General features: G+C 34.5%; 1 protein-coding gene across 1 annotated transcript in view; it reads right to left on the reverse strand.

Moving 5' to 3' along the window:
- Positions 1-14,621, reverse strand: part of LOC149807187 (DNA-directed RNA polymerase I subunit RPA1-like) — a 125,458-nt gene that overhangs the window by 12,152 nt on the left and 98,685 nt on the right. Inside the window, exons 29-30 of the mRNA XM_089963294.1 lie at positions 9,279-9,511; positions 6,982-7,121 (exon numbers count right to left, since the gene is read on the reverse strand). Of these exons, the coding sequence (XP_089819420.1) occupies positions 6,982-7,121; positions 9,279-9,511 (373 nt within the window). The remainder of the gene's footprint in view (positions 1-6,981; positions 7,122-9,278; positions 9,512-14,621) is intronic.

The raw sequence follows: 14,621 nt of genomic DNA on the forward strand, positions 1-14,621 counted from the left end.
AGCATAGAGGTATGCCAACATTCTCAACTGTGCATGTTTCAAATGCAAGCAACTTCACCTTACATACGTCACTCTTTTAGAAGTATATAATAACTGGTGAGTGCCCCTTTAATGAGCACATAGGTATTATTAGTGTATACAGTAATACCTTGTGCATTCGCGTTTCTGGATTTGTGAATTCACGGATTCGCGAAATTTTCATTGGTACCCTCTACGTACATGTTTTCTTTATTTTATTGAATTGTACCTTCATTATATGACTTCTGTGACATATAAGTTTACCTAGTTTAGCTTCCTGACAATGACAAAGAAAACGTCAGTCATTAAGTTTACAGTCCCATTCGTTACTTGGTTTTACCTTACTGCGAGTGCAAAAGAAAACGGCAGCCAATGAATTAGTATAGGGGTAATATTAGTATACATGTGCCGTATTGTAAATGCGCTAGTGTGGCAAATACCCATTAGGCAATACTGTACTCTATTTTTATGTCAACCATTTATTTCTCTTTTTAAGGGTAATGTATTAAGCTAACTTTTAAATGAAATTAAAGTGCTTTGGGAGCATGATTTGGGTCATATTTAGGGTTTAAACCCTAGAAATAAGCATTTATTAGCATTTTTAGTGACTCGTACCAAACATTCACGATTCCTCCTGATCCGCAACTGGTTCTGGAACCTAACCTCGTGAATGTTTGAGGTATTACTGTAATTTTAATTGTATGGTTGACAAATTTAAGTTGCAAGCAAAAAAACAGTCCTTTTGAATAATTCTCCTGTATTTCCCCCCATAGAATAATATTTATTAGTGTCAGAGTCTCACACAAGCCCAGCCCCCCCCCCATGATGATGAAACATGAGCCATTTTAAAAATGTCAACATAGCAACCAATGTTATGCTGAAAGATAGGAACATGAAACTTGCCAGAATTATTCCTGAGATGTAAGCAATAAATTTTACATTTTGAAAATGGATGGAAAAGATGCAGTTCATGAAGGTCAAAAGTAAAATATTTGATTGTTGTTTAATATGGAAGAAAGTGAATTTGCTTGGTCACCATTTAATTTTTAATTTCATTGCAAATAAATGAAAAGTAACATTTTCAGCATATATTTCTTTTACTTAAGGTAACAGTTTTAAATTTAAGTTGACTTCATTCCTATATTTTAATACTTTGAATTTCCCCATAATTAAGGTCACTACTCACACAATTCTGCCTCAAGGCATATTGTGTAAGCAAGAGCAAAATAAGCACAATTAGCTTATTTTCATGGATAAAATCAATGTTAATGTACCATTTTGTTCACAACATCATACACAATGATTTGAAAATAAGAAAAAGATGCCAAAAAAGTGATAGCTACATCCATTCATTCATGCTAAAGATAGTGTACTTTAGACTAATTCAGGATGATTTTTTTTTAGCACAAGGGAGCAGTCATTTTAGTTAGCAGTGTGCTTAGATCATATACAATTTCAAGTTCAATATCCAAAGAAATGTCAGCCACGTCACATCAAAGTAGCATAGAAGTAAGACAACTGCTATCATGGACATACTGAATGTCAAATCAGCACCATTTTTGTATAGGACAAACTAATCATAGTACAGCGTGATCCTGCTTCGTTCAGATATAACATTATCATGGCCTGGTTCATGAAATTTCACATACATGTATTTTTCTTGTACACAAAAAAATAGAGAACTTTTTCTTCTTAATAGTACAAAAAGTAATGTGTAAAAAGTTAATAATCATGTTGGATAAAAGAATGCATATAAATTCTACTATAAGATGATCATTGCATGGCTCCTGAAATTTCACAAACATGTATTTTACATGAAAGAATGAAAAATAGTGTTTAAAAAGTCTATTCAGGGATAACACTGGGCTTTGACAATGTTGCAAATTTAATTTTTTTTTCTTACTGGCAATAAAATCTAAAATCTGTGATTTTATTAGCTACAACGTTGTTGGTTGTTTAAACCTGGATATACAATCTTGGGTTTGGAGTGGAGAAATCATGAAAGGAAGCTTCAAAGTTTGATATAAAATGCACTGAAATCTATCTTTGTTGCATAAACAAATCCTTTGTTCATATCGACAAACCAGCTTAACTGTGCATTGTTATATTGTAATCCACACATGGTGACATCAGGTCTGAGTAATGTGTGCTGTGAAACACTCAAATAGTCATGCTACGACACTAATTACAGTTGACCAACCCTTTAAGGCAGGAACAGGAACAGCTACAATCTACCAAAATGACTAAAAAAATTTTTTTATATAACCAGAAAAATAGTTTTGCTGAATCTTCAAAGTAAACTGATTGCCTCTGAAGCACCAATTGTTCTGTATAAATACTAAGCAAAATGGAAAAACCTCAGTCTCAATCAATGTTCTACAATTATTCTGATGTTGCTGCCAAAATAACAAATGGACATTTGTTTGGTCCACCAAATTTGTTCTTTAGTGGTGACTTCAATAACACATGCACCTTCATCAAAGTAAGCTGACTACAATCTTCAATAAAAACAAAGCACCTTTCTTCAAAGAAAGTCAGCACCAAACTTAAAAAACCCATTGGAATCTGATGTTACAGTTTCTGAAGTGACTGGAACATGTTTAATGTGAAATAAAGGTTTCCTCTTTGCTAAATGAAAAATGGCTATCTCTCTCTGTGAAAAGAAAGCCAAAATCAAAGTACATTGTCACTGATAAAGTTCAAGATACATCACATGTTTATTTTAAGATTTTGTACATTTGAAACCATTCTGATTGTGCTTTTAGAAGTGTTATCATACATGCATTACCTTCCAAGAAAAGTGGTTAGCAAATCTCTCCCTCAATGATATACAGCTGCTTATCCTTGAACACAATAATTTTCAAGCATGTATGTTGCTTAAACTGTTGTTTAATACTTAAAATAATAATGCTGTGTGCAGATTATTTAAAACATGTACCTTTAGGTAAACTGGCCTTGGAGAATATATTGTTGTGCTGACTTGGAATACTTAGTTTGTTTGACTGGCTTTATCTTTAGTTTTCTTTCCTTATTATTCAACTCCATTGGGATATCATAGGTTCCATTTCAGCCACTTCATAGTCTTGCCTCAATTATTAAACCCCATGTGATCCTCTTTTTAGGGTTTTTAGGGTTTAGAGCCATTTCTCAGCACATGATAGGCTATACATGACAGCCTGTATATTTGGTGGAAGACCCTGAGAAGAACCACCAACCCACAGGAAGCTACTGGAAATTTTCTCACTTACCCAAATTGGTTGAGCTTAGACTCAAACTCAAGTGGACAGAGGTGAAGTGTATAAGTGATCTGTAAAGGTATACATGTTTTATTTTTGAGACCACTTTTGTAATCATTCCAACTTCTCAAAGATGAAATAAAGTTGTATCTAAAAAACACGCTGAATGAACATATATCTGAAAGACTGCAATAAATGAAGTTGTATCTGAAAGAACCCACCAAATGAAGTCACATCTGAAAGAATAAACCAAATAAAGTCATACATGCATGAGATTAAAATAAACTCACATGTCCCCTTAACCTTTTAAACTACACATATTACACTTGTATATTGCCCAAACCAGCAGTTATATATTTTTGGAGCTGTTAAAAAAATACAGTAGGATGTACTTAGTACAATCTTCTTATAAACAGCTTATGTGCTTAGCAGGCTTTCCTTATCAACATCTGGTGTGCTTAGTAGGCTTTCCTTATCAACATCTGGTGTGCTTAGGAGGCTTTCCTTATCAACATTTGGTGTGCTTAGTAGGCTTTCCTTATCAACATCTGGTGTGCTTAGCAGGCCTTCCTTATCAACATCTGGTGTGCTTAGCAGGCTTTCCTTATCAACATCTGGTGTGCTTAGCAGGCTTTCCTTATCAACATCTGGTGTGCTTAGTAGGCTTTCCTTATCAACATTTGGTGTGCTTAGCAGGCTTTCCTTATCAACATCTGGTGTGCTCAGCAGGCCTTCCTTATCAACATTTGGTGTGCTTAGCAGGCTTTCCTTATCAACATCTGGTGTGCTTAGCAGGCTTTCCTTATCAACATCTGGTGTGCTTAGCAGGCCTTTCTTATCAACATCTGGTGTGCTTAGCAGGCCTTCCTTATCAACATCTGGTGTGCTTAGTAGGCTTTCCTTATCAACATCTGGTGTGCTTAGCAGGCTTTCCTTATCAACATCTGGCATGCTTAGCAGGCTTTCCTTATCAAAATCTGGTGTGCTTAGTAGGCTTTCCTTATCAACATCTGGCGTGCTTAGCAGGCTTTCCTTATCAAAATCTGGTGTGCTTAGCAGGCTTTCCTTATCGAAATCTGGTGTGCCTAGCAGGCTTTCCTTATCAAAATCTGGTGTGCTTAGCAGGCTTTCTTTGTCAACATCTGGTGTGCTTAGCAGGCTTTCCTTATCAACATCTGGTGTGTTTGGTAGGCTTTCCTTATTGACATCTGGTGTGCTTAGCAGGCCTTCCTTATCAACAGCAGGTCACAGTAAGCCTAAATACAAGTGTTGGTACTCTGGATTCTCAGTTCATGGAAAAATTTGCCACCTACATTATATATGGTGTGGAAGTGTTACACAGAGGTTGGACTAGAGGATATTTAATCGATATTGGCATGCACATTTGATATGAAAGTAATACACAGAGGCTGGACTAGAGGACAATTATTGGATATTAGCATGTATAGTTGGTGTGGAAGTGCTGCACAGGGGATGGACTTGAGAACATATGTTGGAGGCTAGAATGAATATTTGGGTGGAAGTGCTTTACAGAGGCTGGACTAGAGGACATTTGTTGGAGGCTAGAATGTATATTTGGGTGGAAGTGCTTTACAGAGGCTGTAGATATTGGCATGTATATTTCACTGTATGGAAACATATTAAGCAAAAGATTGCAAAGTGGCTGGTGGAATTAAAAAGGATCACTGCAATTCTCATTTTCTCTATTTTATTAACTGAATACTTGCTGCAGTCACATTTCAGACTGCTTCAATATCTTCTTTCTTCTTGTTTCAATAAGCTCATTCCTGTGTTTCTTCTTTTTAAAGACGAGAGTCTCCATCTTAGATTTCCACATTTTTATGGTAATTATAGGATATTCTTGGCAAACATTTTATTTAGTGGAGGAAGACCATGGAGAGAATCATTGACTAATGAGAAGCTAGAATCAAGCTCTCTCACATGCCCATGTTGGCCGAACCATGACTTGAACCCATGCGGACAGAGGTGAGATGTGAGTGATCTGTACAGGTGAGCACCTTGGACCACCCGACCACCCTAGACCCTGATAGAAATATATACAATAATGTTGAATTACAAGACAACATAAACAAAATAAAGATATCTGCGAAAATTACAAAATTTGAATAATGCTTAAAATAAACTGCATCAGAGGCCTTAAGCAACATTAGAAAGGCCTTAAACAACATCAGAAAGGCCTCTATTGCTGTGAAAATACAGATACTCTGAGCCTTCATTTTAGCGCCGGGATAACTTGATAATCTGTTTATGACATAACAGCCAAAATGGAGTCAAAATCTCTTTTCTTTAATAAATAAGATGAAAAAATATAGACCCCTACTTGCTGACAGTGAATAAAATCATAACAAAATTGGTAAATTATATCTTGATATATTACAATTTTGTTGTTGAAAACAACTGTTAGTGTTTGAAAATTTGGAATTAATATGAATATGCAATTTTTAATAAGAAATCATAATATTTCTTCAAAATTTTAAAATAATTCTCAGTCAACAGGAAATAAAAATATAAAATAAAATATCAGTGAAAATGTTGGTAATGCCTTATGGTGGCAACACCTATTTACAAAATAGATAATAGTCTTGTCAAGGAAATTTGTGTTTCAATTTTATCCTTTAATTTTGATTCAACATAATCATTATAAATGTGATAAGCTGTTCTCTACTCAAGTATGAAATGTGTCAATCAACCATCAAAGCGAATCCTGTGAGCATGTCTGTCAGAACCTATCAAGTGCCAATTGTGTTTTGATGTGTGACTTGCACAATATTTTGTTGCACTCTTACAATCAATTAAAAGTAGACCTACATTGTATTATCGCTTTAATAGTGTATTTTGTGTCGAATCAGTAAAGGATGTTGGCAGAATGAAAAAAAAGGCTTGTGAATCCTACTGCATAAGAGCTGGTGGCCACGATCAAAGTCAACATGCTTCAATTAACAAATCGAACACCATTTTAAATATTATGTAAGAACGTTATTTATGAAACATTATTCAGTAGTTTATTCTAATTGTTTGCAAATGTAATTAGAGAAATCAAGGGAACCAAGCAAAAGGAATACTCCCAAAATGAAAAGCTTACAAAGGGCTCATGACAGAAGCAAGATCCCAGGTTTACAGGAAACTTAAAATTCCTTAGTCGGCATTCATATATTTGCTCAATGATGAGCAGAAATGTCATGATTATTTGCAGTGACATCACTGAATCAATATTTTTGCTGACAAAACAAAAGAATTCAAATCAACCCAAGTTTTGTTGTTCTCAGAATAAATGTACATCTTTTTCAAAAAGGAATCTAGTCTTGTTTGGAATCAACAGTAACACCAGAATGTATCCACATTCACATATAAAAAGTATTGATATTATACACAATGTTTTCACTGATACACGTGATGTGTGTTGAAATCTCCTCTTGGAGTACTGGTTTTAAAGATCTTTCAGAGATTGGTTATCCTTATGAATAAAGGTAATTTATAAAGAAAATAAACTACAAAAAAGCAATTTACAGATTATTATTCCAATGCAATTATAAAATTAGTATTCAATCATTTTTCAATCCCTCCCCCTTTCTCACTCTTAACCTCCCCTTTCTTAATCTGTCTGAGGCAATCTGTGCCTTCAATATAGCAATGTGTTTGTTTCTGGATCCTCCTGTGCTTGACTTATTGAGAGATATACCTTTAAGTGCAGAACAATTAAACTCACATTTATTCTTGCAGTTTTTGGTATGTTTGTATCTCCATTTTGGTAGATAGCAGGAATCTCATTCATGTCTTCAGTCAGATTCGTACTAAATTCTGGGGTGGTTGGCCTGATATCTTCTGTGATGTCCATCTGCACTTCAACTGTTTGAGAAGCAGACAATGTTAAAAACTACAGCAAAACCTGTTAATAATGGACAGTTAAGGAACAAACAAAATAAACCCAAAACATCTCACCAGATGTGTATGGTCATGGATTCCATTTCATTATCTAACAGCAGTACTATGTAATCAATACCTCAATAAATGGTGACCTAGCTAATATAAGTTGGTCCACTTTATGACTCCCAGAATTAAAGTGAGGGAGTACTGTAGCAAACTTGATGTTTCATTAATAATGTTTTTTGTATATTTTGCAAGCAAGATATAATCAACCTACAAATTACCAGCACTGTACAGGTACTAATAACAATATCTGCATCTCAAACTGAATATGGCAGGTGTGTATAAATCAGTTACTAATAACAATATTTACCTCTCAAACTGAATGTGACAGGTGTGTATAAATCAATTACTAATAACAATATTTACCTCTCAAACTGAATATGGCAGGTGTGTATAAATCAGTTACTAATAACAATATTTACCTCTCAAACTGAATGTGACAGGTGTGTATAAATCAATTACTAATACCAATATTTACCTCTCAAACTGAATATGGCAGGTGTGCAAATATCATTTACTAATAACAATATTTACCTCTCAAACTGAATATGGCAGGTGTGCAAATATCATTTACTAATAACAATATTTACCTCTCAAACTGAATATAGCAGGTGTGCAAATATCATTTACTAATAACAATATTTACCTCTCAAACTGAATATGGCAGGTGTGCAAATATCATTTACTAATAACAATATTTACCTCTCAAACTGAATATGGCAGGTGTGCAAATATCATTTACTAATAACAATATTTACCTCTCAAACTGAATATGGCAGGTGTGCAAATATCATTTACTAATAACAATATTTACCTCAAACTGAATGTGGCAGGTGTGTATAAAATAATATTAGCCTCATTTTAATTCACAAACTATTTAATAATTACTGTGCTGAAATGTCATTTTACTTGATCTATTAAAATTTTCATGTTCTCAAAATGATGACCACCTTTCAAACAAGTGTTCCTTAAATTCCTTGTAAAATATGAAAAGCTCAAATGATGATAAATATCGTATTTAGCATTTAAAATTAACTGTCACAACCTAATTAATTGCCAGCTGTTTTGATCTGTGACTTGCAGAATTAAACAGACCTGCTTTGTATCATAGGAAATAAAATAGAAAAAATGTTCAATGGGAGGATAACCCTACAATGTAAAAACTAGTGACCACATTCATGTGTCAATTCATTTAAATTAATTAATCAAACAGTTTAAAATATTTTCACATAAGAACATTTAAGAATGTACTGTATATACTTGCTTATAAGTCCAAATGCAAACTGCACATACTCAGATATGCTGTTGCATAATTTGCCGGCATATCAGGGTATGTAATGTTTGTAAGGAGAAATCAGTAGAACAAATAACATACACCCAGAGAGATCTGCTGGTACATTATGCAACGGAAGATCAGGATCTATGTTGTTTGCAGTTGGACTCGACTTATAAGCAAGTATAAATGGTAGCTTTAATCAGTGGTTTATCCTAATCATTCACAAATGTGATCAAAGCTAGCAAAGAAATCAAGTGAACTCACTGCATAAAAAGCTTACTCTTGCATTTAGTGTTCAATATTGAGCTTAAATGGCAGGATGAGCAGAGATTTCATCATTACTGCCAATGAAATCAAAGCATACATATTTTAGTAATACAATACAACATTTACTTTCACCACTGTGATTCTTAAAAAAACCTGTTCATCTTTTTATATGTAAAAACATCTATTCTGTTCTGAATCATCAATAACACTTCCGTCATTCACATGAACAAAGCAATGACATAATACAAAATGTTTTCATTGGTACACAAATTATGTGTTCTGAAACCTCTTCAAGTAATATTTTAATCAATTTGTCCAAATTTGTTTTTTTTGAAAATAAAGCTAATGCATAAAGAAATGTTAACAAGTTAATTAGAAGAAGGCTATTCAACCATTTACTCCTCACACTCCCTCTCTCTTCTAACTGTCATAAACCATCCCATTATTAATTTTGCCAAGCTACCTTGGTAAATAACACCCTCATTTATTTGTTCTCCACTGTTCATGAATTATTTAGAAAGAAGTGTAGATACCTTCGTCCAGATTTTCAGCATTATCTTGGTGCTCATCGTCATCTGGCTCGTATTCTTGCTCTTCCTGGCGTTTCTGCTGTGCCTTCATTGTGGATGCATCTCCATCATAATTATCTTCCTTGTCAGTCTGGTCATCTTCATCTGCTTCATCATTCTGCATCTCATGATTCTCCTGCTGAGCCACACTTGCTCTGACTGGCCTTATATCCTGTACTCTACCATGGTTCAGGATTCTACAAGTACCAAATATGGGCACAATTACCGTCAAATGTAAAAATGAATGTACTGTGTAAATGATTGTGGAATGCAACATCATGTACCATTTATACTCGCTTATAAGTAAACTCCAACTACAAGCTACGCAGACCCTCTTTTGCCATTACATAATGCACTGGTAGATCAGGGTCAGTGTTGCTTGTAATACTGATTACTCCTAACACACCACCAAGACAAATATCTGATGGTACATTATGTTATTGGAGATCTGGCCCTGTGCAGTTGGACTTACCATACAGTAGTCTGTAAAATCATAACCAGAGTTCCATGGAATGGCAGGTCCACCTGCTTGCTATTTGATTAAAGCATCATTAAAAGGTTAAAGTACAGCCTATCATATATACTCACTTATAAGCTGAAACCCAACTGCAAACTGCACAAAGAACTGCTGTTGCATAATATGCCAGTAGACTGAGTTTATGCCGTTATTACAAGACTGACCCTGATAATCTGATGCATTATGTAATGGCAGATCAGGGTTTATGTTGTTTGCAGTAGGAGTATGCCTGGTAGTATTGTGTTGTGAATTTGCTTTAATTCCAGATGTGACAGTTTTCACAGTTTGGTGGTTATTTCTCAATGTGATTTTCAAGAACCAATGAAAAGTGCTGTTCCTTTATATATATCTATAAATTTAAGTACTCATGAAAAGGTTTTTTCCTAAAACACAACCATCAGAACTGGGATGCCAGAAATTTAGAATCTTGGACAGAAAGACAAAACACGCTCACAATGCATACATTTTCCTAATCTGCAACTATCAGGATTTGCATGGTTATCCACCCAAACTGCATGACACCTCCAGTTCATATACTATTTGAATACTATACTTAGATTGCAGATTCAAGTATGAACAAGCAAATTCAGCGAATTTTTGTCCCCTGCCTGCTAAGGTGAGGTCACCAAAATTATACATGGATGAAATTTGTCTGTGACCTAATGACAATTTAGTCAAAGTGTAGGAAAAAGGGAAAATCTAATCAGTGACCTTTACCATGAAGATAAAACCTTGATTGTCATACACAAGATGCTATCAAACTGAGAAACAGATCCCTGCACTTCACACAACTTTTAAGATATAAAGCAGAAAAATAAGAAACTTAAAATACTGACCTGTAAGCTTGACCTTGAAAATGGGAACCTATCAGTAATTTGATTTTGTAACACACCCTAAAGTGATGATGTATAAGTATGTAAAGTATAATTGCTTAATTTCAGATGGCATAAAAGGTACAGAAATGAATACTGAGACATGACAATGGCCATGAAAATATAATCCACAATGAAGTGCAAAGCACTCCCTTCCAGTAGTGATGTATAATTATATCAAGTTTCATTCCTTAATCTCAAAGCTCTAAAGTAATACACCTCTCCCTCGATAACTTGCGCACATTGGGGTCCAAAAACATCGACCGCACTATAAGTGAGGCATGAGTTATCAAGGGACCTGTATAAAAAAAAGCCAAAACTAATAAAGGGATCGACGTAAAGACAAATGGGGTGGGGGGGTGGCAGGTTGTAGTGTTGAATACTCAACTGATAATCGTGCTGCGGTTAACTGTGAATAAATATCTCTTCATAATGGTGTACTTTGTTTATTTTTTCCTCATTGAGCAACATTTCAGGATAAATTACAGTATATTGAGGAGGTCATCAAAAACATTATTCCACATGGTTTCTGTTTGCTTAACACGTGTAACACTTCACATATTGTGTACTATGTCAATAATTTGTGTGCTGAATTGGATACATTCCAGTTTTATTGTTTGATCCAAATAAGACGTTTTCTTTTTAATACAAAAGATCAACTCTTTTTTCAAGAAACATTGTCGATCGAATGAATGAACGAACGAACGATAGATAGATTTGATTGTAGTAGAAGCAAAATGAAAAAAAAATCACAAGGGTTAATCATTACCAACATGAATTTAATGGTTCTACAAATTTAAAACATCGTAAATTGGAACATGATAATACTTGCCGTTTGTAACATGCTTGACAAATATACAATGTTCTCAGACATTTCTGCGCACTTAAGGTTTCCAACTCCAATACTGAAACAAAACGCATACCAAATTCGACCGATTGATGAAAATAAAATACAGCAACACTTACCGTTTGAAAAGAGGCAATTGTCACCAGAATATTCTGTTCAAAATAATATTAATACACCCACCCGCATGTTTTCCTGACTCGCGATATATCGTCCTATTCTGCGCACAGCTTTGAAAGGATGTAATGTTTATCCATTGGGCTATAGAAATGAAATACATTACTTTGGACTGTTTCTGTCAGCAGTTCAGTCAAGTAATTAGGTCAGGTTTATAGCTAGTTTTACAAAATTCAAGGCAAAAATGCCAATAAATGACAAGATATATTAAGCAAACTAAACCGATCTTGTAAAAGAAGTTAGTAAAGTTCAACGTTTTATAAAAAATAAGCTAGTATGTGGAAGAGAAACAACAATGAATAGTACGTAGTGTGTTTGCAACATCTTATTGATGGTGAAAAAAATTACTAAAGAATTTACAAACAGACAATACGCCAGTGAATTTCTTGAGAATTTATGTTCTAGCAGCAAGTTGACACATTGGGTAGCAGACAATTTTGTACATGTGAGACAACTTCTTGCAAAATTGGAAACTTGGATTAAAATGCAGTATTGTTTTACGGTATACATTTCCCTCTTGTACATAATGTATTTATTTGTATGATTCTAAAAGATACAATGTAAATCAGATTTTCTGGGTTACTGGTTCAAGAAGGTCATGGAGTGGGTCTTCATGTTGACATTTAGAAATCACATTTTCATATGCATTTCGAGTCGAAATGCGGGATAATTTTGTACTCTTTATTATTTCTTGATAAAAAATGGATTTTGAACAAAACTAACACGTGATTCAATGTTTACAGAAATGATGTATCGTTGCGCAGAATTATCCGACACACAGAATTAGCCAACATGGTGGTTACTTCACATTTTGAAAAAAATCAGCTAATTTTTTTGTGCTACTCCTGCCGCTGAGCAAAATCCTGCAGATATACATAGTCAACATTTTGTGTCTCCAGCCACTGTATAAAAATATGAAACAATTTTCGACTGGTCAAATAAAATGAATTTTGATAACGGTAGTGACCACAATAACTTATGCTCAGATTTTCATGCCTCTGAATTTTTTCTTTGTACCTTCCTTACTTGATTTGATACAAAAGACATATTTAAAGTGATAAAACAACACAGGTCTCTTTTAATTGATTTTTTAATGCAAAAAACACTTCACCAAGTTGTTGATCAAAACAAAGCCGGCATGTAATTAGGTTCTCACCGAAGTACTCACAGGTTTCGATGTGACAGTCGATTTACTCTTTTCATGTTTTCATAATATATTGCGATTATAATGTTTACACTGAAACGGAATTAAAGGATTAGAACGTGACTTTTACATAGCAAGACATTTAACTGGTGTTTATTTCATTCTCTGTTGTCACCTGTTAGCATTTATCAGAAGTTTTCATTGATTGCTGTTTCACCAGACTTTATTTACAGTGTACTGACAACTATTTATCATAAAAAAACTTACATAATATATGATATCTTATTTAGAACTTGCAAATTTCACAATATGGATTCTATCTTTATAGGCAATAATCACCATTTTCGATGATAAAACAAGCGACGTATCAAGGTTTAATTAACCAATTCTTATTGTAATTGTTTTACGTTCAGCATATTTTAAGGATTTTTAAAATATATTTTCGTTTGAAAAAATCGGGAGCCATACCAGACTCCGCGTTACAATCGGGATTGCGAGTTATCAGGGCGCGAGTTATCGAGGGAGTGGTGTAATGTGGAAAAGAAAGTGATGGAATATTTAGAATACTGAACCATGACTTGAACTTCAAGGATAGGAAAATGGTCACCACCAATGTAGTTCGTAACTCATTTTCTAGTCATAATAAACAATTATACCAAGATTTTTACCTTGCTCTCAAATGGCTTTAAAAGTTATCAAACACAAAGAAAGCAAGATCAAAAACTTAAGTACATAGCTTTTGACCATGACTTTAAAGAGAAGTGGTATGAAAGTAGGGCTTTTGCCTTTTTTTAATCCCACCTTGAAGACAGTTGTTGTTGTTGTTGTTGTTGTTGTTGTAGGGTTTAACGCCATTTTTCAGCATACGATAGGTTATACATGGCGGCCAGTATTAATGGTGGAGGAAGAACCCTGAAAAACCCTGGAAAGAACCACCGACTCACGAGAAGCTACTGGCAAGCTTTCTCACATACCCGCATTAGCCGAATCCGAGACTCGAACCCACGCAGACAGAGGTGAGATGGCAGTGATCCATAATGGAGAGCGTTTTAGACCACTCGGACACTCGGTCCCCCCCCACTGAAGACAGAAGACCCAATATGGTATGTGACACACCCTATGATGACGATGTATAGGCATACCAAGTTTCATCACTTAGTCTCAAATTGCTTGAAAATTAAAGAGCAGAATTTAGCTTTTCACCATGACCATGAAGACAGGAAGCCCACTGTTGTATGTGACAAGCTTTATGATGATGATCTAAAGGCATACCAAGTTTCATCACATAATCTCAAATTGGTTTAAATTATAAAATTTAATGCATATTCTAATGGAAATCCTAAAACACTGAACTGTTAGCTTGACCTTTTATCTACAATCATAGACAAAAATTAGCTATGTAATATCTTGTTTATATAAAAAAAGACATTAGTCATGTATGCTCAACTCTGACCCTCAGTCATAGACAAAGGTAGATGACAATACAAAGTAAATATACTTGGAAATATTACTGAAAATCATGTTTTTGTAAATATGATCATGTCAGGGGGTTTGGGAGTTTTAAAAAAAAATTAGGTGACATGTTTTGGCAGGTATGCTCATTGTGGTGAAGTCAGCTTAGAGGGATATTGGAAGGCACTCAACAGCCTTAAAAATCCAACCAAATGAAAACAAACTTCTTTGCAGGCTGGGCAAGGTTGTTTTGTCATTGCCACTTGAAATGCTCCATTTTTTACAATATACAAGGTGATTA

The sequence above is a fragment of the Sinohyriopsis cumingii genome, chromosome 1 (assembly GCF_028554795.1).
Source record: "Sinohyriopsis cumingii isolate HCF-2022 chromosome 1, ASM2855479v2, whole genome shotgun sequence".
Lineage (NCBI taxonomy): Eukaryota > Metazoa > Mollusca > Bivalvia > Unionida > Unionidae > Sinohyriopsis > Sinohyriopsis cumingii.